A 25,242-nucleotide genomic window follows, 5' to 3' on the forward strand; every position below is an offset into this window, starting at 1 on the left:
AGGGCAGGACTGCCAAGTTGTTTGGTTTAGGCATATGAACTTCCAGATTTAATTAACAGGATTTTAATTGTTGAGTCACTATTCACAGGTACTGAGGAAAAAGCAAGTCATCTGTGTAGTATCTCACCATCCATAAACTGGCAACTGTGTTAACCACACTGGGCAGGTATTTGGCTTTGTTCAGTGTCTGCTGAGCTGTAAAGAGCATACATCTATTTTACTTTTTCTTGGGTTAACTAATTTGATCCATGCCGTTCATCTGTGATAGCTAGAAAGAAGCAGTTCCACTCGTTGCAAAGAGCTGCTTATCCCATTTACACACTGAAGAAATGTGTAGTGGTTGGAGCTGGACTGTGGGTTCTAGTATTAACTCTGATATTTACTTTAACCTTGAGCAGGTCATGCAATCTCTGTGCCTCAGCTTATCTATTAAATGATATAGTACCGGGGTCTTCAATCTCTCATTGTGTAGAATATATCTTAATAGTGTTTGTCTTGGACACTTCCCCTCTCATTTAGGATCACACAACATCCTTGTGGCAGCTATAGCAATTGCTCACATGGGAAAGTAATGTATTTTATAATCCTCTCTTAATGCAGCTGGAATCAAGGAGGAAAGTCAGTATCCTGTAACCAGCCAGCACCCCACAGACCACCAAGGGCCTACAGCAGGGGTCGGCAGCCTTTCAGAAGTGGTGTGCTGAGTCTTCATTTATTCACTCTAATTTAAGGTTTCACATGCCAGTAATGCATTTTAACGTTTTCGGAAGGTATCTTTCTATAAGTCTAATATATAACTAAACTATTGTTGTATGTAAAGTAAATGTTTAAGAAGCTTCATTTAAAATTAAATTAAAATGCAAAGCTCCCTGGACCAGTGGCCAGGACCCGGGCAGTGTGAGTGCCACTGAAAATCAGCTTGCTTGTCGCCTTTGGCACGGGTGCCATAGGTTGCCTACCCCTGGCCTACAGATCACAATCTGAGAATGGCTGATGTAAAATTCATTTCACGGGGGGGTGGCTTATGCTTAATGTTTGTAAAGGTGTCATATAAAAACTTATTTTGCAAATCCATATGCCACTTAGTGTCATTATTCCAGCTCTTCTAGCTTCATTTGGCAGGTTTCTCGAAGAAAATGTGGACCCTGAATATAACACTTTAGTTGGGGTCTATGAGCGAACACAGGTGTTCTTAAAGAGCAATGCAAGGTTTACTGTGCCAGCGCTGTTCAGATGGAGGAGGAGCAGGCACCTCCCAAAAGGCAGCTAGATTGTATTTACCATTGGCCCTAATGCAATCATCAGTTAAGACAGAATTTGACCCTGAACATTTGAGCCTTTTTTTTTCAAAACATGGCTTTAGGTTTAATTAACTGTGTTTCCAACTATGTCTGTACAGGAAGGTTTGAAAAACATGACACACACCCCCACACCTCCCCCCTCTCCCCCCCAGGTCAGGGGTAGTTAACAGGTGGACTGCAGGCCAAATACAGACAGCCAGGTGCTTTTGAACGGACTGTGAAATATTTATTTATTTATTTATTACCATTATTATTATTATTGGCATGTGAAAAATGTTTCTCTGGAGTCTGAACCTTGAGTATACCTTGGCCAAGAAATTTGGGCCTTGACAAAAAAATAATTGATTACCCTAGATATTCTAAAAGCTGGTCGTGCCGGCTTGAGCACTTATGCATATCAGAAGACGGTATTTTTTACTTAATAGTGACAAATTTCTTGTATGTGAGAGAGAGATTTCCATAGCACAGTCCACTCCAGAAGTGGCCAGTCTGTGGCCACTTTTATTCCTTAGGTGACTGCTAAGAAAATGTGTTTATTTTTTTTAACAGAAAATGAGCTGTGCCCTGGGACTTTTAAATGGAAGTGTTGTTAAATTCCTGGAGCAATTCTAATGTGACAGAGCATTCCAAATAGCTGCTGTGTGGCTGCTCAGCAGCTCACATGCTGGCCATCTTGCTATGTCGCAGGTTGGGAGGGAGAAGAGAGTAGCTCTGGTTGCTCCTTCCTCACCTGATGTGTTTAACTTTTGTTGTTGTGAGATACAGGAATAGTTCTTCATAATTTTCTGCAGTGGGTTTTGTCTTAAATAGTGGTGTGGAGATAAGTCAGTTTTGCAGATGGGGTGCCATGCTGATGAATTGCTGAAGCTCTGGCTGTTAACATGAATGGAGCAGATCACCAGATTGTGTTTGCAGTCTGCTCATCTATTCAGACATACTGTGCGTGTTAGCTGTTTCTGAACATAAAATGAAGCTTCCTCTAGTTTCGATTCGTTAAACCACAAAAAAGTGCTTGAAGTACAAAAAGGAAATTCAGAATGAAGCCTGAAGAACTCCGTTAATTTGCCAATAGTACATCAGTAATTTAGTACATATAATATAGGATTATTCTGCTAGTGTATGCACTGTTTCAGACTTGTAACAGGAGACTTGCATTTGAGCATTGCAGATATTTCTCCCACTGTTAAGGAGACCCTTTCAGCATAGTGTCAGCGCCTAGTATTGCATTGTAGACCCGTACTGTCTAATCGTATTAGTCATTCCGAAAATGACTAAAAGGTAACGTCTAAGTGCCGATTTTAATACTGGTTGTTCCCCTTACAATTCTGCCTCCATGTAGTGCATTTTGACCTTTCCAGAGATGGCGAATTTGGTGCGTAAGAATTTTGCATGCTTGTTACGCTTCATGATCCTACCTTTCATCAATAAATGGTGCAAATTCAGGGGCTATGCTTTAGTTGTGTCACAAATTACTGTTTAAAACTGCCATTATCAATACACTTCATAATTTGCTCAACTGCATCTAGGGAACGAAAAGTCTGTAAGGGTTTGGCTGGGTTATTAACAAACCTTAACACTAAAGGTCACCTGAGGAAAGTTTATTTAAAAGATGAGCTTAAAGTGACCCTTCTAATTTTTTCTGATTCTAATAGCTTCTTTGGAGTTGTTCATATCCTTGTATTGCCTTCAAGTTCTCAAGGGATCACCTGAAGATTTCCCACCAGTTCTTAATGTAAATTGGTTGAGGTGAATAATTTTCATGGTATTTTAATACATTCGATATTTACCTTCAATTGAGTATTCTTAAAAGTGAGCTGCAAAGTGGATGGTCGGTTGTTGTTGTCTTTTAAATAGCTGTAACATTCAATAAGGAGAAATAATATGGCTGTTAAAATGTATGAGAAATCAGAGCTGTGGCCGTCCCGGTTTCTCCACTAGTGGGTGATGTCTCAAACATCAAAAATGCTATTTTAATAAATAAAATTGATAAATGTTTAAGTTGCATTCATTACATAGTACCCAAAGGCCCAGGTCAACATCAGGGCCCCATTGTGGCTGGTGCTGTCCAAACCCCACAGAAGGCGCACTCTGTGTTGAAGAACTTAGTCTAGTTTGTGTGACCATTGGAAAGAAAACTGAAAAGGTGGAGAGGGTGATGGGTAAGAAAATGCTTTTACATAGGCTTGGAATAGTTCCATGGTTCTGAATCACTGTTTTAAAAAATCAGGAGTCCCCAGTGGCTTTCTGTGTGGCCATTATCAATTTACTTCCTATGGGCAGTACAGAAATAGATGTTGGGGAGGAATTTGGAGGAGACGGTAGTGCTTCACAAGCTGTTTCACTTGAGTGTTCCATATATAAGGGGGTGTGTGGAAGAATGCGCAAAGGAGAGAAATGTGGCAGCCAGTGGTTCAGGCTGGCACAATTGTATAAAGTCGAGTGCATGCGTCCACACTAAACACATTAATTCGGCGGTGTGAGTCCACAGTACTGTGGCATGCGTCGACATTCCGAGCGGTGCACTGTGGGTAGCTATCCCACAGTTCCCGCAGTCCCCGCTGTCCTTTGGAATTCTGGGCTGAGCTCCCATGTCTGATGGGGCCAAACATTTGTCGCGGGTGGTTATGGGTAAATGTCATCAGTCAACCTTCCCTCCCTCCATGAAAGCAACGGCAGTCAATCATTTCATGCCCTTTTCCCTGGATTGCCCGAGCAGACGCCATAGCACAGCAAGCATGGAGCCCGTTCAGCTCATGGCAGCAGTTATGACCATTGTAAACACCTCGCACGTGATTGTGAAGTTTATGCACAACAATCACCTGAAAAACCAGGTGAGGAGGCGACAGCAGCGCGGTGATGAGGACATGAACGCAGATTTCTCTAAAACCATGGTCCCCAGCAATTTGGAGATCATGGTGTTAATGGGGCAGGCTCATGCTGTGGAACGCCGATTCTGGGCCCAGGAAACAAGCACAGTTTGGTGGGACCGCATAGTGTTGCAGGTTTGGGATGATTCCCAGTGGCTGCGAAACTTTCGCATGCGTATGGGCACTTTCATGGAACTTTGACTTGCTTTCCCCTGACCTGAAGCGCAAGAATACCAAGATGAGAGCAGCCCTCACAGTTCACAAGTAAGTGGCAATAGTCCTGTGGAAGCTTGCAATGCCAGACAGCTACTGGTCAGTCGGTAATCAGTTTGGAGCGGGCAAATCTGCTGTGGGGGTTGCTGTGATGCAAGTAGCCAATGCAATCATTGAGCTTCCTCTATCAAAGGTAGTGACTCTGGGAAATGTGCAGGTCATACAAGATGGCTTTGCTGCAATGGGATTTACTCCTCAATGGTGCTGCAAGCACTGATGGATCACAAGGGACGTTACACCAACATCAACGTGGGATGGCCGGGAAAGGTTCATGACGCTAGTGTCTTCAGGAACTCAGGTCTGTTTAAATGGCTGCAGGAAGGGATTTGCTTCCCAGACCAGAAAATAACCATTGGGATGTTGAAATGCCTATAGTTATCCTTGGGGACCCAGCCTACCTCTTAATGCCCTGGCTCATGAAGCCGTACACAGGCACTCTGGACAGTAGTAAGGAGCTGTTCAACTATAGGCTGAGCAAGTGCAGAATGGTGGTAGAGTGTGCATTTGGACGTTTAAAGGATCGGTGGCGCAGTTTACTGACTCGCTCAGACCTCAGCGAAACCAATATTCCCATTATTATTGCTGCTTGCTGTGTGCTCCACAATCTCTGTGAGAGTAAGGGGGAGACGTTTATGGCGGGGTGGGAGGTTGATGCAAATGGCCTGGCTGCTGAATACGTGCAGCCAGACACCAGACCGGTTAGAAGAGCACAGCAGGAAGCACTGTGCATCAGAGAAGCTTTGAAAACCAGTTTCACGACTGGCCAGGGTACTGTGTGACACTTCTGTTTGTTTCTCCTTGATGAAAACCCGCCCCCTTGTTGCCTCTAAATTCCCTGTAAGCCACCCACCCTCCCCCCTTCGATCACAGCTTGCTTGCAAAGGAAATAAAGTCACTATCATTTAAAAAATATGTATTCTTTATTAATTGATTATAAAAAGAGGGAGATAACTCACAAGGTAGCCTGGGTGGGGTGTGGGAGGCGGGTAGGAGGGAAGGAAAAGGCCACTTTAAAATTGTTGAATGACAGCCTTCTGTTGCTTGGGCTGTCCACTGGGGTGGAGTGGTTGGATGCCCGGAGCCTCCCCCCACCCCGCATTCTTGGGCCTCTGGGTGAGGAGGCTATGGAATTTGGGGAGGAGGGCGGGCGGGCTGTTAAACAGGGGCTGCAGAGGCAGTCTGTGATCCTGCTGCTGTTCATGAACCTCCACCAGATGCCGGAGCATATCCGTTTGATCCCGCAATAGCCCCAGCTTTGCATCATGCCTCCTCTGATCTTCCTGCCGCCACCTCTCCTTACGTTCATTGGCCGCTTTCCTGTAGTCTGCTATTGTGTCCCTCCACACATTCTGCTGAGCTCTGTCAATGCCGGACAACTGCATGAGGTCAGAGAACATTTCATTGCGCGTGCGTTTTTTTCGCCGCCTTATCTGAGGTAGCCTTTGGGACGGAGGAGGGAGGCTTGAAACATTTGCAGCTGGAGGAAAAAAAGGGAGTGAAGTATTTAAAAGGTACGTTTTACAGAAAAATGGCTATACTCTTTCATGGTGAACAACACTATTCACATTACATAGCACATGTGATTTTTGGTACAAGGTCACATTTTGCATCTTATATTGAGTGCCTGCGGCTTTGATGTTAGATTACACACTCAGTGCTGGCAACAGAATTCGGCTTGTAGGCGGCCATGGTAAGCCATAGTCTTTCAGTTTCTGCAACCTTCATAACAGCAGCGCCCTCCTCTCTCATACCAAGCAAAGCACATTGAGTGGGCCATTTAGTGCTGCAGTTTTTCTGTTAACGTGCAGCAGCAGAAACAAACTACCCGCCCCCCCCCCCCCCATTCTCTGGGATGATCGCTTTACCCCTCACCCCACCGTGTGGCTGATATCAGGGAACATTCCTGCTAGCCAAACGCGAACAGCTCAGCACCAATGCCCCCACCACCACCACGTGGCTAACTGCGGGGAGGATTTCTTTTCAGCCATAGGCAAACAGCCCAGTAGGAACGGCCACCGCCTCTGAATGCCCCCTTAATTAAATTCCCCTATTTCAACCAGGTTACCATGAATGATATCACTCTCCTCAGGATAACAGAGAGATAAAGAACGGATGTTGCTTGAATGCCAGCAAACACCAGGACTGTACGCTGCCAAGCTTTGTCATACAGTGATACCAGATTATTTGCTACTAGCATGGTGTGGTAAAGTGTCCTACCATGGAGGACGGAATAAGGCTGCTCTCCCCAGAAACCTTCTGCAAAGGCTTTTAGAGTACCTCCAGGAGAGCTTCATGGAGATGTCCCTGGAGGATTTCTGCTCCATCCCCAGACAAGTTAACAGACTTTTCCAGTAGCTGTACTGGCCAAGAATGCATCCCAAGTCCTCATGGCTACTTAATCATTAAAAAATGCTTGCTTTTATAATCTGTATTATATTTAAAAAGGTCCACTCACCAGAGGTCCCTTCTCCAGCTTGGTTGGGTTGGGAAGGTATTTCAGTCAGGGTGATAAAAAGATCCTGGCTGTCGGGGAAAACGGTGTGCTCTCCTCAAGCTCATTGTCATCCTCCTCATCTTCCCCATCCACAAAATCCTCAGCCATGGTGGAGAGTCCACAGAGTCCATCGGAGTCCACGGACGGGGTGGGGTAGCGGCGGTTGCCCCCGCTAGAATTGCATGCAGCTCAGCGTAGAAGCGGCATGTATGGGGCTCTGTCCCAGAGCATCTGTTTGATTCTTTGGTTTTCTGGGACGCTTGTCTGAGCTCCTCTAAGTTTCACACGGCACTGTGTTGTGTCCTTGCTGTAGCCTCTGTCCCTCATGGCCTCGGAGATTTTTTGAAATGTTTTGGCATTTCATCTTTTGGAACGTAGTTCTGGTAGCACGGATTCCTCTCCCCACACAGCGATCAGGTTCGGTCCATGCTGGAGCTCTTTTTCAATTCTGGGACTGCATGGTCGCCTATGCTGATGAGCTTGCCTGGCCACACAGGAAATGAGATTCAGAAGTTCCCGGGGCTTTTTCTGTACACCTGGCCAGTGCATCAGAGTTCGGAGTGCTGTCCAGAGCAGTCACAATGGTGCACTGTGGGATAGCTCCCGGAGGCCAATACCTTCGAATTGCGTCCACACTAACCCTAATTCGAAACGGCGATGTCAATTTCAGCGCTAATCCACTCGTTGGGGAGGAGTACAGAAATCAGTTTTAAGAGCCATTTATGTCGACAAAAATGGCTTCGTTGCCTGGATGGGTGCAGGGTTCATTCGATTTAATGCTGCTAAATCTGACATAAACTCGTAGTGTAGACCAGGTCCAAGGGGGGGCAGGAGGGAGGTGACATAAGAATGATGTCCAAGATCCTAGTGGTTGCATTTTTAATACACTGGGTTTAGTCCTCTGACTAGTAGGTGGCTAAAATTTCTCAATGCTTGTTAATTTACAGTATATGGTGAGGCCATTTACCCAACACTCACTGGCCCAAGGAATAAGTCTAGTGGCCTCTGAAAAATATCTCTGCTGTCATAACCTCTCAACACATGATGGTATTAAACAAGGCTGGAAGAGTCAAAACAAAGGAATGGGTGTTTGGATTCAAAATGTGACTAGAGTAGGGGTAGAGGTAGATTACTTAACGAGAGATTTTGTCCTTCAGCTTCATTTTGAGAGGGAAGATACCATCAGTATTGTGCCACAAAACACTGGATGAACTGTAACATTCAAGGTGTGTGATTTGCAGGGTATAAAACCATTCTCAAATGTCAGAGGAAACTGCCCCAGCTCTGTCTGACACACAGCTGAAGTTGTATTTGTGGATGTAGTTAACATTTTGTAAGAACACTTAGCTTTTAGTAGGTTTATCTGTTTTTTTTTCTCTTACCGGGATATGCATGTCTTCAAATTCATACCTAAGGAAAGCAACAAGAGACACCAGCTTCCTCTTAAAAATGTTTGGCATCAGCTTGCAGGCACAGTATTTAGAGCATAGTTCTTGTCCTGATCAATATTCTATCCTGAGCTGTTAATAGCAAACATTAAAAGGTTAACAGCTTGTGTTGGTATGGGAAATCATTAGAGACAAGCTTTTAAAAATATTCACTTCCTTTTAAAAAGCATTAAATCTTGAGAGCAAAACCTGAATAATTCAATCATCTCTATAGGAACAATGTTTTTTGGGGTGGAGGAACTGAAAGCCTAATATCTAGGTTTAGTTTTGAATTTGTGAAAATTTAGTTAAGCTTTTTACAATGTGAAATGAAGGAAGAAGGTGATACTGGGGTGATACTGGGGAAACAAAACCCAAAAACCTTTAGAATGGAAAAGCCTCCCAGGGGAACACTTTAAATTGTTTATAAAGTAATAAGTAGTTTCTAATTTTTTCTCAACCACCGTAGTTTCTTTACTTGGGGAAATAAAAGGGTACTCTCTATCTTGATTGCATCTGAAACAAACTCATATTTAAGATAAATCTGATTCTTTCAAATTCTAAATCCACCTTTTTAAGTGGATTCATGCAATGTTGTTATAGCCATGTTCATCCCAGGATTTTAGAAACACAAGGTGGGTGAGGTAATATCTTATATCGGAATAACTTGTGTTACTGAGAGAGACAAGCTTTTGAGCCTACACCAGGGGTCGGCTACCTTCTGCACATGGCCCATCAGAGTAAGCTGCGAGACACTTTGTTTACGGTGACCATCTGCAGGCACGGCCCCTCCGCAGCCCCCTGTGGCCATGGTTCACCTTTCCCAGGCCATGTGCTGAGGGTTGCCGACCCCTGGCCTACACAAAGCTCAGCTTCAGGTCTGGGAAACATACTTAGAGTGTGTCTGACTAACAGCAGCTGGTCCAATGAAAGCTATCATGTCACTCACCTTGTCTGCTTAATTGAATATAGGCAGTTTTTGGTGCTCCACTGGATGGTGGTGTAATTCAAATATGAAGGCTCAAATGTTTGCCTGTATTTCGCATCTTGGCATGCTTTACTGAAAATGCTGTAAAGAGTTTGATTCATAATTAGTTGTCAGTCCCACACTGTCTTTAGCTTTAACCTATAATAATTCATATTATGATTAAAATACACTATATATTGCAGTAAAATACCGAATGTGGCTTTTAAATATTAAAAATGTCAGTGACATTATAAGCTACAATAAATCAGGGTTTACAAAATCTAAGCTGTCAATTTTTGGCAAATCTTAATCCTGTTGACCTAGAAAATAACTAGAGGTTGGATATCCAGTTAATTGCTGTCAAGCCTTAAAATAAAATGAAAGAATGATAGCGCTGAAATTAGCCTACATACCTAGTTTACTTGAATGCCTGGAAACTTTTGCGGATGGATGGTCAGTGTTCTAGACTCCACAACTACTTGGTGCCAAACTATAACTTTTTTATTTCTTTGAAGTAAAGGAGGGAATTATGCTTTTCTATAACTATGAATCAGTTGTTTTCTAGTCATATAGGTTGAAGACTTTGGATTAGCAGATAACTAGTCTGAGTAAATATCTACACACCTCTAAAAAATCCTTATAAAACTATCTATGGTAAACTTCATAAGATAATGAAAAGGGAAGGGAGTAGGAATTAAAGAAATGATTCACATTCTTATCACATTTCAATATGAGAGGTGTTCTAAATAGGGCTGTCAAATGATTAAAAAAATTAATCGCGCTGTTAAACAATAGAATACCATTTATTTAAATATTTTTGGATGTTTTCTACATTTTCAAATATATTGAATTCCGTTACAACAAAATACAAACTATACTTTAGATTTATTTTTGAGTACAAATATTTGCACTGTAAACAAAATAAATTGTATTTTTCAATTCCACCATTACAAGTAGTGTAGTGCAATCTCTCATCATGAAAGCTGAATTTACAAATGTAGAATTATGTTCAAAAAAACCCCTGTATTCAAAAAATAAAACAATGTAAAACTTTAGAGCCTACAAGTCCACTCAGTCCTATTTCTTATTCAGCCAGTTGCTCAGACAAACAAGTTTGTTTACATTTGCAGGTGATGCTGCTGCTCGCTTCTTTTTTACAATATCACCTGAAAGGGAGAACAGGCATTTTTATGGCACTGTCATATCCAGCGTCGCAAGATATTTACTTGCCAGATGGGCTAAAGATTCATATGTCCCTTCATGCTTCAACCACCATTCCAGAGGACATGCGTCCATGCTGATGATGGGTTCTGCTTGATAACTATCCAAAACAGTGCAAACCAGTGCATGTTCATTTTCATCATCTGAGTCAGATGCCACCAGCAGCAGATTGATTTTCTTTTTTGGTGGTTCAAGTTCTGTGGTTTCTGCATCGGAGTGTAGCTCTTTTAAGACATCTGAAAGCATGCGCCACACCTTGTCCCTCTCAGATTTTGGAAGGTACCTCAGGTTCTTAAACCTTAAGTAGAGTGCTGTAGCTATCTTTAGAAATCTCACGTTGGTACCTTCTTTGCATTTTGTCAAATCTGCAGTGAAAGTGTTCTTAAAAATGAACATGTGCTGGGTCATCATCTGAGACAGCTATAACATGAAATATATGACAGAATGTGCGTAAAGCAAGAGCCGGAGACACAGTTCTCCCCCAAGGAGTTCAGTCACAAATTTAATTCACACATTACTTTTTAAATGAGCATCATCAGCGTGGAAGCATGTTCTCTGGAATGGTGGCTGAAGCATGAAGGGGCATATGAATATTTAGCATATCTGGCACATAAATACCTTGCAATGCCAGATACAAAAGTGCCATGTGAACGTCTGTTCTCACTTTCAGGTGATGAAATAAGAAGCGGGCAGCATTATCTCCCATAAATGTAAACAAACTTGTTTGTCTTAGCGGTTGGCTGGACAAGAAGTAGGACTGAGTGGACTTGTAGGTGCTAAAGTTTTATGTTGGTTTTTTGTTTTTGAGAGCAGTTATGTAACACAAATATTCTACATTTGTAAATTGCACTTTCATGATAAAGAGATTGCACTCCAGTACTTGTATGAGGTGAATTGAAAAATACTACTTTTATCATTTTTAAAGTGCACATATTTGTAATAAAAATAAAGTGAGCACTGTACACTTTGTATTCTGTGTAATTGAAGTCAATATATTTTAAAATGTAGAAAAACATCTCAAAATATTTAATAAATTTCAGTTGGGATTCTATTGATCATTGTGATCAATTGCAATTAATTTTTTTAATCACAATTAAATTTTGTTAGTTAATTGCATGAGTTAACTGCGATTAATCGACAGCCTTAGTTCTAAACACTCTCCTAACTTGCATTGCTCAACACTATTATAGTCTGATTACTACTACCCCACAAAGTAGTCAAGGTGGACCAGCTGTGACAAACCTCTCCATAAGACATGGATCCTACTGGATTCAAACGTTCTCTGGGATCAGTGTGTGGATGTCATGGTGAGATACAGCAATCTGTTTGACTACCAGTGTCCTTGTTCCTAAACACCTCTTCCTCGATTGTCCTTTCAGGGCACCATTGTTAACTGGTCAGCTACAATTTATGAAGCAGAGGGATAGGGGGATGAAACATCTTTTGCAAAAAGTTTGGTGTGCTGAATCTGCCTGCCCGCCTTATAAATAATTTGTGTACTCTTATGCTGTGGTGAGGCTGAGGCTGGTCACGCCTCTGTTGTAGTATCTGGGAAGTTCCAACCAATGGAACTATTTTGGGTGTTCTGTTTGCTTTGCAAACAAGATTGATTGGATGTCGAACTTTTTTCCCCCCGGTCTGAGATTGCAGGAGGGAACAAGTGTTCTTGCTTAAAAGTTCTAACCAGTTTCTCAATTAGAGATATCTGATACACTGTGGAAGAGTAAGGCTCTTATCCCCTTTGCAGTTAGTGAAAGTGCGTGAGGAATACTTTGGTTCTTTATTGATGGGGATTTTTAATGCCTCCCCCAAGGTAAAGTGAATTGCCAGCTTCTACAGAGAATAACTGGAAATCTTGCTAGTTGCAGCCCAGTCTCAAGTCTTTCTAGGGAAGGTCATCGAGGTGAGAGTTGGAGGCTATCTTCAGGAGCACCTGGTGGTCTCCAGTTGTTTGGGGTTCAAACAACAAGACCAGACAAGGGTACGGCAAGGAAATTAGTTTCAGCAGTCCGTCTCCTCAGGGCAGTGCCCAGATTCCATTACTCAGCCTTGAGAAGGGAGTGTATTCTTTCTTATGTCAAGGTGACCCATGTGTGGAAATCATTGCAGCACACTATGTGGAGCTAACCTTGAAAGCTACCCAGAAACATTAGCAAATGCAGAATACTGCTGCCCACTTAAGTAGACCTGACTGGCAAGGGTGTATTACACTTGTACTGTCTACCTACTGACAGCTCACTTCTGGAGAAATTCAGGGTGCTGGTTTCTGTCTGCAAAGCCCTTAATGGTCTAGGTTCCAGTTAACCTAGGCCATTTCTGCCATGCCACCTTCCTTTGATAGAAACTTTGAGCTTTGTGTATCTTTCAAGCTGGGGAGCATAACAGTCACGCTGGGGGGTCCTTGTTTTTTTCTGTCCCAAATGTATCTTAGTCTGAGTAACTTTAGAGCACACTTTGAAGTAAATGCCGTGTTAGTCTGTATTCGTAAAAAGAAAAGGAGTACTTGTGGCACCTTAGAGACTAACCAGTTTATTTGAGCATGAGCTTTCGTGAGCTACAGCTCACTTCATCGGATGCATAGCATATCGTGGAAACTGCAGAAGACATTATATACACACAGAGACCATGAAACAAAACTTCCTCCCACCCCACTGTCCTGCTGGTAACTAACAGCTTAACAGATAAGCTGTTAGTTACCAGCAGGACAGTGGGGTGGGAGGAAGTTTTGTTTCATGGTCTCTGTGTGTATATAATGTCTTCTGCAGTTTCCACGATATGCTATGCATCCGATGAAGTGAGCTGTAGCTCACGAAAGCTCATGCTCAAATAAACTGGTTAGTCTCTAAGGTGCCACAAGTACTCCTTTTTTTTTTTTTTTTTTTTTTTGAAGTAAATGTTTGTTGGGGCTTTCCATAAAATGCAGTTCTGAGGAGCCTTGTTGTCCAGTGTGTGGCACTCGCAGGAAGGGAAGATTTGAGGGGGATACTGCATTGTTTGTTCCTGGTTTGTCCTGTACTATTTCAAACCTATGAATAGAGTACCCATATCCTATAGCAACTGTCCACATGATGAATAAATAGATAGCCATGGATGGGATTGCTAAAACTAGCTTTCTCAAAACAAATGTTAACACTAAATCTGTGTTGTATTCTTCAGGTTTTTTATAATGAAGGCATAGATTGAGATTTAAAGAAGGAAAACAAAAAAAGGTGCAGAGAGTTAAGCTCTTGAATATGTGAACTGACTTTCCAAAATTGCAAAGTGCCCAGTATCTCCCATTAGTCATTGGATAAGCTGCCAAGTCCTCAGTACTTTAAAAAAAAAAAAAAAAAAAAAAAAAATGTAACTAGGAGCCTAACTTCAAGCATCTGTTTTCTTAAATTGTCCATTGTGCATTAGCAGTTCTTAAGACGGGAAGAGCTATCAAGAAGCTTGAAAAGTGTAGAATTGATTTTACCAAAACAATTCAAGTCCTGATGCTCCTGGATGAATATTAGCACTTTTGTGGGTGGGTGGCTGCAGTGTAATCTTCTTGTGAGAGACCTTCCTTATTCATTTGGGCAGTGGGATAGGAAGAAAAACACTTCTGCTGTGAAGGAAATTGGCTGCTTCATATTGCTGTGGTCAGAGTTTGACAACTCACAATTCATTCTTCCCTATTTGACATCTGAAGCAGGTATTGAGATGTAAAGTTTGCCCTTCAGTAGCAAGGGATGAATTGCAAGAGTGTACACTAAACTGCTGAATTTGTACATTCAAATCTAATCGGGTAGCATGTAGGGGAGGGAAGAATATAAAACAGTATGCACTCCACTCTACAGAGAGAAACAAATGTGTGGAAATGTCATTGTGGATATATTATGTAATCAACTTTGATTATTTTCAAAAAAAAAAAGAAAAGGAGTACTTGTGGCACCTTAGAGACTAACCAATTTATTTGAGCATAAGCTTTCGTGAGCTACAGCTCACTTCATCGGATGCATGCCAATGAAGTGAGCTGTAGCTCACAAAAGCTTATGCTCAAATAAATTAGTCTCTAAGGTGCCACAAGTACTCCTTTTCTTTTTGCAGATACAAAATACTAACATGGCTGCTACTCTGAAACCTTTGATTATTGTGGAATTTTTAAAAAATTGAATCCTCAGACTGAGACTTTATGCCAGGGTGGATTTGATTTAATTTAATGGGGGGAGGGATAGCTCAGTGGTTTGAGCATTGGCCTGCTAAAGCCAGGGTTGTGAGTTCAATCCTTGAGGGGGCCATTTAGGGATCTGGGGCAAAAATTGGGGATTAGTCCTGCTTTGAGCAGGGGGTTGGACTAGATGACCTCCTGAGGTCCCTTCCAACCCTGATATTCTATGATTCTATGAAATCATGATTTAAATCACTAGTCAGGAAGACTCAATTTAATCATGGATTTCTACATAAAAGTGCATTCTTGTTGGTTATTATAACCTTAATACATATTCTTCACAACTCAGATAGATGTAGGTTTCATTTTTAGAAGGTACACACTATACATTTTTAAGTGATTTATTTTGAAAACTTTTCAGACTAGTTTTACAGCTATGTCAGAAAATGAATAATTGTTTGGTTATTTCATTTACTGAAGGTAATTGAAGCAGATATTTATGAAGTCATTGGGAGGTGAACTATCTCCAGTTCAACAGGTTAATTAATATTTGGAGGATTTTCTTGCCATGCTGTAGTAGGAGGAGAACATCACCAGACAAACATTTAATTTGTTTTATTTAACTAAAACAACAACGTTGTATATTCTGGATATTTTTCTTCAACAGCAAACATACAATATTTTAACAAAACAAGCATATGAATTTTTGAATTTAGTTAAACATTCAAGTTTTTTAAAATCAGGTTTGTTTTTGTTAAAATTGTTTTTAACTAAAATAGTTAAATGAAATATTTAAAAAAAAAAAAACAACCCAACTATGTCAGCCAGGTCAACTTAAAATATTTACTTCTGCAGCTAACTCAGTTGTCTTCACCTTCATTTTCCTGTTTGTTCATAATCTGGAAAAGAAAAAGAAGCTTTCTTGCTTTGTCAGGTCCCAAACAGTTTCTCAATTTGGAATGAATTAGTCCAAAGGAAGAAAATATTCTCTGTACACTGCAGAAGAAGCTACTGCTGCTAAAAGTAAGATTATCACTTCAACAGTCTCTGAATCCAAGTGCTTAAGTGACTTCCACCAGTTCACTGGTGTGACTTTCTTTAAAACATCATCAGCAAACATATATTTCTTGAATGGTTCACCCTTAGCTCTGAAGTTTATTATAGTTGGCATTATGGAGGGATGATTGCTCGATGTCCATGTCGTAGCCAGTTCCTCTTCTTCAGCACTTAAGGTTTGACCCTGGTACCGAGTATTGAGAATATTTGCAAGAAAATGAGCTGGAGATAGTGCTTGTCCCACTCTTTTTTTAAATGCTTGTAATTTAACTCTGTCATTGCATATTTCTCTTTAAGATCTCACTCAGTTCCTTCCAAATTTCAACAGCGTCAGAAATAAAACAGCTATTTCCCTGCATTTTGTTCAAGGCTACAGAAATAGGCTTCAGGGTACTCAGCATGTGTTCAACCTTTCTCTTAAGCCCCATGTTGAGAACTTTGGCTGTGACAGTGCCATCTATTTTTTGACGATTTTGTTCACAAACTGTCATCAGATTAGGCCAGTTCTTGATCTAGTGCTCAAAACGGTCCACTACTGAGTTCCATCGCACATCTTGTGGGAGAGTTAGCTTGGTTCCTCCCACTTTTTCAGAGCAGCTGCTGCAAAGTGGTTGTTACGGAAGTATTTTGCAATTTCAACAACATTAGCCTTTGTTTCTGGAACACTGAAGTCTTTGGCTAGGAGGTGCATCAAATGAGCACTGCAACCGTATGTTGTTAGCTTGGGACTCTCTTCTAAATAATTTCTTCTCATCTTGGATACATTTGCAGCATTGTCTGTCACCAAGCTGCGTACTAGACATTTGATTTTATTTTTTCAGTTTTGTTATAGCTTTTACTGCTGCTACTTGTAAGTATTCTGCTGTGTGTGCATTTCCTGACGTATCAGGTGTTTCTGTAAGGAAGACATCCCCTTCTGTTGTCACATAAGCACATACAACAGGATCATTCTGGACCTTGCTGCACCCATCAAGACTCAGATTAACAATTTTACCCTCTAGACCTTTTGCACACTGCTCAATTTCTCTTTCATACACTTGATCCAGCAATTTGCCTGTGACATGTGCTCTGTTGGGTGGACTGTATCCTGGTCTTAATGACTGATGAAAAAATTGCCTGGCTTCTTTATGCAACAAACTCTCCTTTCCATATGTTTGAAAACCCACACTTCATTAACATGGTTCAAGTACCTCTTTTTGTAATCTGCTGGTTCTTATCACAAACTTATCTATGATGGTTTCTGGATGATGGAGATTTTTTTTTTTCTTTTTGCTACAGGTGATAGCCATATATATGTGACATACATGATGTGACGGAAACAGTATCCTTGGCAGATAACTCTGAAACTATAGAAAATGATGGTGAACTTGAAGGTGGATAGTCTTCAGAATCCTGTATGTTGAGGATGGATTCTCCTAAACAAAATAAATCGATGCAGTTATTTAATTATTATTACCATACTGCTCATTTAGTATTACTCATTGCATTCACTGACACTCAGATCTACTTTAAAGGTGAAATTGTAAAAGGATGATCTGCCTATTTCAGCTATTTATTTTTTATCCCAACTGCATCTAAAATGATAGTACCATAGAGTAACAACTATATTTTTTGCTCAAACATGAGAATTCAAGAATGTTCCAGAAGGAAGACAGGCAGTCCTTAGGAAAGAAGTATGAAATAAAAAAGCTTACCAACCCTAAGATCCTGCATGTTCAGATATGTTCCTTTTATCATCTTGAACACAGCTTCCTCCTGAGAGGGAACACTTCTCATGATGTTTCGTTTGGGCAACCTTACATTTCTTTGTTGCACTATTTGCATTTTGCACGCATGCCTGTCTTACCCACAGGTAGAGGAACTTCATCAAAATATTCCCAAACTGGGTCTCTTTTACGGCCTGTTGCCATTATAGGTTTTCCCTTCTAGTGAGAGAATGATATGGTAGATCTCAAATCAATGAAGGCTACACTCAGAAAGACCTCAAGCCTTCTTGCATATGCTGCTCAAACAGTTTCACTTTTGTTTCTGCTGCCTGTCCCTCCCTTCTCACATTTATCTCTAGACGACTTCTCCTTGTCCAGATCTATTCCGCCCCCAACAATCTTCTATTCATTGAACTTTTTGAAACTTTTCACTTTTAGAGAGAGGTAAGGGATTGACTCTGTGTACATGAATTTGCAGAGGGACAATAGGGTTGAGGTCTGTTATTTCTCACCTCTCTCTCTCTTTATTTAAACACTTTTGCTGTTAAGAAGGATGTTATCTCTGGAGACACAAATCCACAGTTTGAGAACTGCAAAACTAAGCATCTCAGATGGTATTTTCTAGACTGAGCACTGAGTCCCATTGGATAGATGAAAAGATTAACCTAAATCTATACAGGAGCCCCTGGAACCTCATAAGATTGGGGTCCCTATTGGAACTCATTTACAAAGGTTTTCTTAAACATTACATGAATATATTGTCTCATACTATAGAATTCTAATTTATAATCCCTATTCCATGATATCTTTGAGCTATAATGTATCTTAGTTTTAACTATCTTTAGATAGGTTTTTTCCTCAAAAATCATTTTATCAAAAAAATCCATTTTTTAAAAAATCATTGATTTTTATCCATAGATACTAAGGTCAGAAGGGACCATTATGATCATCTAGTCTGACCTCCTGCACAACGCAGGCCACAGAATTTCACCCACCCACTCCTGCGAAAAACCTCTCGCCTATGTCTGAGCTATTGTAGTCCTCAAATCGTGGTTTAAAGACTTCAATGAGCAGAGAATCCTCCAGCAAGTGACCCGTGCCCCATGCTACAGAGGAAGGCGAAAAACCTCCTGGGCCTCTTCCAATCTGCCCTGGAGGAAAATTCCTTCCCGACCCCAAATATGGCGATCAGCTAAACCCTGAGCATATGGGCAAGATTCACCAGCCAGATACTACAGAAAATTCTTTCCTGGGTAACTCAGATCCCACCCCAGCTAACATCCCATCACAGGCCATTAGGTCTATTTACCATGAATATTTAATTACCAAAACCATGTTATCCCATCATACTATCTCCTCCATAAACTTATCAAGATTAATCTTAAAGCCAGATAGATCTTTTGCCCCCACTGCTTCCCTTAGAAGGCTATTCCAAAACTTCACTCAAACTCCACCCTGCTTTATGCATAAGTATTGCTGTTGTAACCTAGTAAGGGGAGACAGATGGAAAAAGTGGGGTAGCAGTTGGAAGGAACAACTTGAAGATTAAGTTTATTGTGCATGCAACTTTTTTGCAAAGAAGCAAATCTGTATGGATTTAGAAAAAAAATAATGGCCTGTGCAGTTGCTTAAAATGGAAATGTGATCTACAGCTTGATTGTGTTTAAGTTTTTAAATATCATTGTTCACCGTCAGGATGGCTTTCACAATCACAAGTGGCTTTTTCTATGGAGCATCCCATTTCTGAGCTACATGGAGGAAGGACAACAGGAAAATGTGTATTTTCTGTTTAGCAGCAGAATGCTAAGTCTTATTAGGTATCCATTATCAGTTGCTAGGAGAACAGTTGTATTTTTCTTAATCTCTTTTAAAATGATTGGTTCTCATTGTGTGAGTAAATCTAAATCCAACTTAATATGTGGGTGGGGTAGCTTAAAACTATCCTCTCCAACTTGATTCTGCAGTGGCGCTCTAGGAAAACTGGATGCCTTGTGTGCAGCATGTGGAATTGGGCTTTTGCAGTAGAGAAGTTCATACTGCTTCTGTAGGTGGTGCAAACTGATCTTCTTCCAGAAGACTACCTGTAACAGTGCTAGTCTGCCTAAGACTTTGTCTACATTACACAGCTTTTAGCGACAGGGCCCTGTCACTAAGAGTCAGGCAATGTAAACGCTGTTTGTCTGCACTTTTGTTGAGAAAATACTTCCACCCCCCATGAGCAGGGTTTGTGTTGTTGACAGGAGTGTGCTCCTGCTGACAACGAGCCATTTACACTGCCACTTGCCATGGCAAAACTTTTGTCTTTTGGGGGTGAGGGGCTTTTTTAAGCACCTGTGAATGACAAAAGTTTTGTCTTTCAATTAGCACTGTAGGCAAAGCCTTGGTTTATGTGTAATTTTTTTGTGCCTGGCATAGGATTGAACAGTAGATGCCTACCTGCGCAACTACCCTTTGTATAGTCCCGAGGAAGGTCTGGGCTTAAGTCTGTGCTCTTATTAGTGAAAGAGCAATGCGTTAGGTGAAAATATTGGAGAAATGATGAATGGCATGTCTCTTCCATAACAAAACCTTAGTGATAAAACTAAATGATATCCATTATAAGAGTTAGACGAGAAGGGCAAGCACAGTGCCTCCATACTGGTTGGGTCAAGTATCGTTCTAACTCTGGCTCAACACAATCGTTCCATCTCCAGACATTGTGAAACAAATGAATTAGTCCCATTTATTACAGGTGGCCTCGAGAGAAATAAAGCTCTAGCTACCTTGTAACTGCTCCATATTGAGCCAGTGTCTTTGAAGTCTTCTAAAAGCCAAGCTGCAGCTGATTGGTGCTGGCAAAAAAGGAAAAGAAATTAGGCAGCTCATCCTCCCTGAATCAAATTATTAAGCATTTGTATAGCATTCAGTTGTCAAAGCTCTGTACGAACATTAATCCTTTAAATCCCCCTATTTCCCTATGCCAAGTGGAGTACGTCGGTGGCCCTTTTTTTTACAGATGAGCAGACTGAAGCAAAGAGGTGGTAAACTGACCATGGCAACGCGTTGAGCCAGGGTATAGAGTTTAGGACTTTTAGCATCTAGTCTTATGTTCAATTTGCTATTCCTTAATAGCTCTGAATTTCTGAAGTATGTTAATCTGAAGCTGATGTTCATGTAAGAATTATTCTGATGGATGAACTAACATTTGTAAAGAGAACAAGTATCTGTAATTAGAAGGGAGGGGAACTTGCTTTATAAAGCATTGCTCTCATTAACAAACTTGACTGAACAAATGAGACTTTAAAATAACCTCTGAGGCTTTTTACTCATCCTGGACATATTCTCTGTCAGTAGCTGTTGACTCCTTTCTACAGTTTGTGGACTCCATATTAAATTTCACCCTGTAATATGCTGCTCTTTTGTTTGGTTTCTGAGACTGCTCATCCAGCATGCATTATATGGACCCCTTAGCACTTTGTCTTATAAGGAAGTAAACTTTACTTACAATTGAATGTAAATCAGAGGCACTTTCTGACCTACTTTTCCTTTAAATGTCATTGTCAGGCATCAGAAGAGGCCTCCCTGCGCGCTTTGGAGAGTCTAATGACAGAGTTTTTCCACAATTGCACAACCAATGAACGGAAACGTGAGATAGGTAAGTTCAGACAATCTTAAGGAATGGTCCCTTTTATTTCCCTCAACATTTTTTGGGTTAGATATGTAATCACCAAGCAACAGCAGCGGAAAACTCCATAGTTCGGTTGTCTGCTGAAGGTGGCAATGGTGAGAAGGGAACTTGTTTCCCAGGCTGATGGAAACTTAGCTAGTTGTGAGGGTGGATACCAACTTCTCTGCCTATAAACTGCTGCACTTCATGAAGAGCCTGTGAAGGAGACTGCTGTGTGACAAGTGATAGAGCAAATGCATGACGTTTTTTCTGTACTATGAGGGGAATGAGAAAGATGTAGGAGAGCAGATCCAAAAGAGGAGGCATACATTACCCACACTGACACATTTGGGGTAGCTACTTGGTAGTGCAAAATGGCAGGTGGAAATATATTTGTGTTCCATACTGGTGGATCTGAGCAGATCCATGCTTATGAAGACCAGTCGAAATAACTTGCATAATATGGCAGCAGGATGGATGAATCAGGCCTGCAATACACTGAAAAATGAGGGGATTACACAGTCTTCTGGTTCCTTTCTGTGAGGACAGGCTATGGATTTATAACCTGAGACTTCAGTAATGTAGCCTGTATTCCCTTCAGGTTCACTATACTTGAAAATGTATTCTCAGCATGTAAGCACGCTGTCTTCACCTGAAATTTCACCGTCTGGCTAAAAGGGCGGCGATGACTCCCCCACCCCCGCACTTACCCAGTCACTGGAGGAAAGGAGATCGTTGACAGACTCTTGGGTTTGATGTACTTGTAGAACACAAACCCATGCAGCTTTTCCCCAAGGCCAAACTTCTACAAAAAGAGAAACTGGATGTGGTCATCCTAGAAACAGAATCTCTCTGAGCATTTGAGAGAAATTGTAAAAGATGGGGGATTATAATGCTCCACATCAGTGGTATATGCAGCTCTAAGAACAATTAGCATTAAAACAAAGAAAACTTTACTGCAGAATGTCAGTATGAGGGCAATACGTGGTCTACGTGGACACTTCAGTTTTGTGGCAAGCTCAGCTGTGAATCTATCCCAGGCTAGCCTGCCACAGACTGTCCGTGTAGGCTGTATGCATTAACAAATTCATCTAGTCCTCTTTGAAGTGGGATTAGGTGAAAACTCCTTAAACTGTTAATGCTTGTCAGCAGCGTCCACATGGACAGTCAGCCTGTGGCTGGCAAGTGCAAGATAGATTCATGCCCCACTTGCTGCAAACCGTTCCTGTAGACAAACCCTTAAATTCTACCCAGTCCGTTTTCAAGTGGACCAGTATCCCAGCTTTTGCAATTTGTTTTTCTTATTTGTTAGAGGCAGAGCTGGTAGCACTGGCTCTCGTTACGGTTTGTCTGACACTTCCCAATATAAGGTGCAGTTTTCAGTTGCTCAGAACTTCGCCAAACTTCAGCTATTAAGCTTGAAATTTTGCAAGCTGGGTGTCTGCCTCAGATTTTCTTTTTTGAAAATGTGAGCAAAAAACAGTTCAGCAATATCTGAAAACATGGCAAATACATTGGCTTGGGCATGTTTTTTAAGAAAGTTGAATAGAGATTTTAGCTTGGCAGCTAAATTCAGAAGATTCCTTCTGCATTGATTGGTCAACCCTGGGTCTGAGGAGGACTTTTCCTGCAACTGCTGCTCCTGGGTGCTGTGAGCTGCGAAGGTGCTGGGCACTGGAGTTGAGAGCAGGGAGACACTCACCTGTAGTCTTAGTGCTCCCCTACTCCTCTCTGCCCCTTCTCCCGACTTCCAGGCAGCATAGTGAAAGAGAAAGCTGTCTGACTACAATGCAGAGGGGACAAGGAGTCTGAGGTGGAGGAAAGGCTGGGAAGAGGGCTTAGGAATATACTGGAACTGGCTGGGCAAGGAAAGGAGACTGGAACAAGGAGTTCGTGGAAGTGGTGCTGGGGCAGGAGGACTTGGATAAGAAGCCAGAAGTGATGGAAAGGAACAGGCTGAAGAACACAGGTAGAAAAATCTGTGCCCCCCCCCAGAGCACATTCTTCTACAGAACCTGCAACTGAAACCAAGATTCCTGAATCCAAGTGTTGCTGACAGCAAAGGAATTATCTGTAAAGACCCCTGGCACAGTAGATCCACTCCTTCTAGTGGCTGGTCCACATAGAGTATGACAACCTATTGCTGCTATCTCATCTTACTGTTATCCGTGTCTTGTCTTAGGTGACAGAGATCTGTGCTGTGGATCTAAAGGTTCCATTAATTTCAAGCTAATCTAACCCAAGTCTGTTGTTACCTTATGCTTTTGGGAATGTTAAAATCACACACACCAAATTCTGATACTATGCACCTAGTCATTTTGGTTGCATTAAAGGTTTTAGGTAGCTTTTTGTGGCTGTTTTTGAAGTAGCTCAGGTTGTCTGAGCATTATTAAACTGATAGTTGATAAATCAGATTTGAAAAATATCTGAAGTTCCATTCAGTTTTATGGCGCTATGGAAACAAATATTGTCTTGGGTCTGAAGACAGCTTATGAATATTAATGCACGTGTTTTGTTGATACTTGATTTTCCCAGAGGAGCTTCTGAATAACTTTGCCCAGCAGATAGGCGCCTGGAGATTCTGCCTCTATTTCCTGTCAAGCACAAGAAACGACTACGTAATGATGTACAGTTTGACAGTGTTTGAGGTGAGACATAAGAAAAAAGGGTAAACTTATCCAGAACACCATTATTGCCTAATTAGTGGATTCTTCTGCATTAACTCTTATTTGGTGTGATTTGTGTTTGAAATAGTTCATATTAACTAAGTTTTTTTAAGATTAAAGTGGGAACCAACTGAAGTGCACATGGCTTGCTTTTATAGTTCTCTTGCAAAGGGAATTTTTTAAAGTGCAGTTTGAGAGGAAATAAAATGGAATATGAATCCTTGCGTACAGATTGAGAAAGTTGCTTATTGCTGACTTCAGATAGTTAAGAATTGTCTAGAATTTAGGACATCATCTTAGATTTTGATATAATTCACAGAATTATGGATGGATCCTTCGCAGAATAGATCCTTCATATCCTTTACAGATCAGAAATGCTAACTCGGTTATGTATAGCTAGATACCACAAACTAGTATAAAGGGTACGACAAAATTCCTTTTATTTTATGGGATCTAAGAGATCTGGTTGACAGCTCATTCTGCTTTGCCTATGAATTAGTCAAAGATGTAAAATCACTCTGCTGGAAGACCACATCCTACTTTTTACCTAGCTATGAAAGAGAACTAAGTGAAAGTTTAAAAACCCAAACACTGACTTGTGTGTAAATATCTGATAACTGTTCACAGAACACAATCAACTGATATATCAGTAGGCATGTGAAGTGTCTTGTTCTACCATATTATTCTGCATCCTTACTTTTAGGTCCTCTCTAAAATAGTGGTGCAAAGAACCTATTTATTGAATTGCAGTGTCATAATCTTTACATTAGTTCACTTAAAGCAGTTTTGTCTTGCTCATCTGTGTCACATTCTTAGCTGTGTTGATCATTCGTGCTCTGAGTCTGGTCTCAGGAAATGCAACAGGGGATGGTTGACACAGCTCAGAGTAAGGAAAACTGCTCCTCAGTAGGCAAAGGAGTAGTACCCCACCGGCTTCTACTGACATCATTGTGGACAAACCACTTAGGGCAGCCATACCATAAACTTTTACTATGATTAAAAAGAAACTCCCTTACAACTCTTGCTGCAGGTGTACTTTAAGTTTTTGCCAGGGGAAAAAGAGTGCTAAGAAAATGAAGCACACTAGGGGTTCATTCAAAGTTTTCCCTCAAAACAGCTACCCCAATAAATAAGAAAACTATTCTGGTGATGTCAGATGGGTAGCAATTCCAAATGTTTCCAAAAGGTATAAGGACACAGATAAGAGATACTAAAGAGATCAAACAAAAAATAATTGAGCAGTGGGGCTGAAAGCTGCACGCTAACTTGCAACTGTCACTTTATGGGATGAACCTTTGCTCCATGGCAGTTGTGAGCCTTGTGATGGAGGAGGAAATCTGGAGCTAAGAGGACATGTACAAAAGTTATAGGCCATTGGGATAAAGCAGACTGGGCCATGCCCAAAACGGGGCTTAGTGCTGACCAACTGCCGTCAGTGGCTGATCTCTCTTAGGTTCTTATACACCTCTCATTACCATAGTATAGT

The 25,242-nt window shown here is 41.2% G+C and overlaps 1 protein-coding gene across 3 annotated transcripts in view; it reads left to right on the top strand.

Moving 5' to 3' along the window:
• The window catches only part of XPO6 (exportin 6), a 115,534-nt gene that overhangs the window by 12,535 nt on the left and 77,757 nt on the right, over positions 1–25,242 (top strand). For all 3 annotated transcript variants that reach the window (XM_074965708.1, XM_074965707.1, XM_074965706.1), the window contains exons 2-3: positions 20,988–21,078; positions 23,626–23,738. In XM_074965708.1, the coding sequence (XP_074821809.1) occupies positions 20,988–21,078; positions 23,626–23,738 (204 nt within the window). The remainder of the gene's footprint in view (positions 1–20,987; positions 21,079–23,625; positions 23,739–25,242) is intronic.

The sequence above is a fragment of the Natator depressus genome, chromosome 10 (genome assembly GCF_965152275.1).
Source record: "Natator depressus isolate rNatDep1 chromosome 10, rNatDep2.hap1, whole genome shotgun sequence".
NCBI lineage: Eukaryota > Metazoa > Chordata > Testudines > Cheloniidae > Natator > Natator depressus.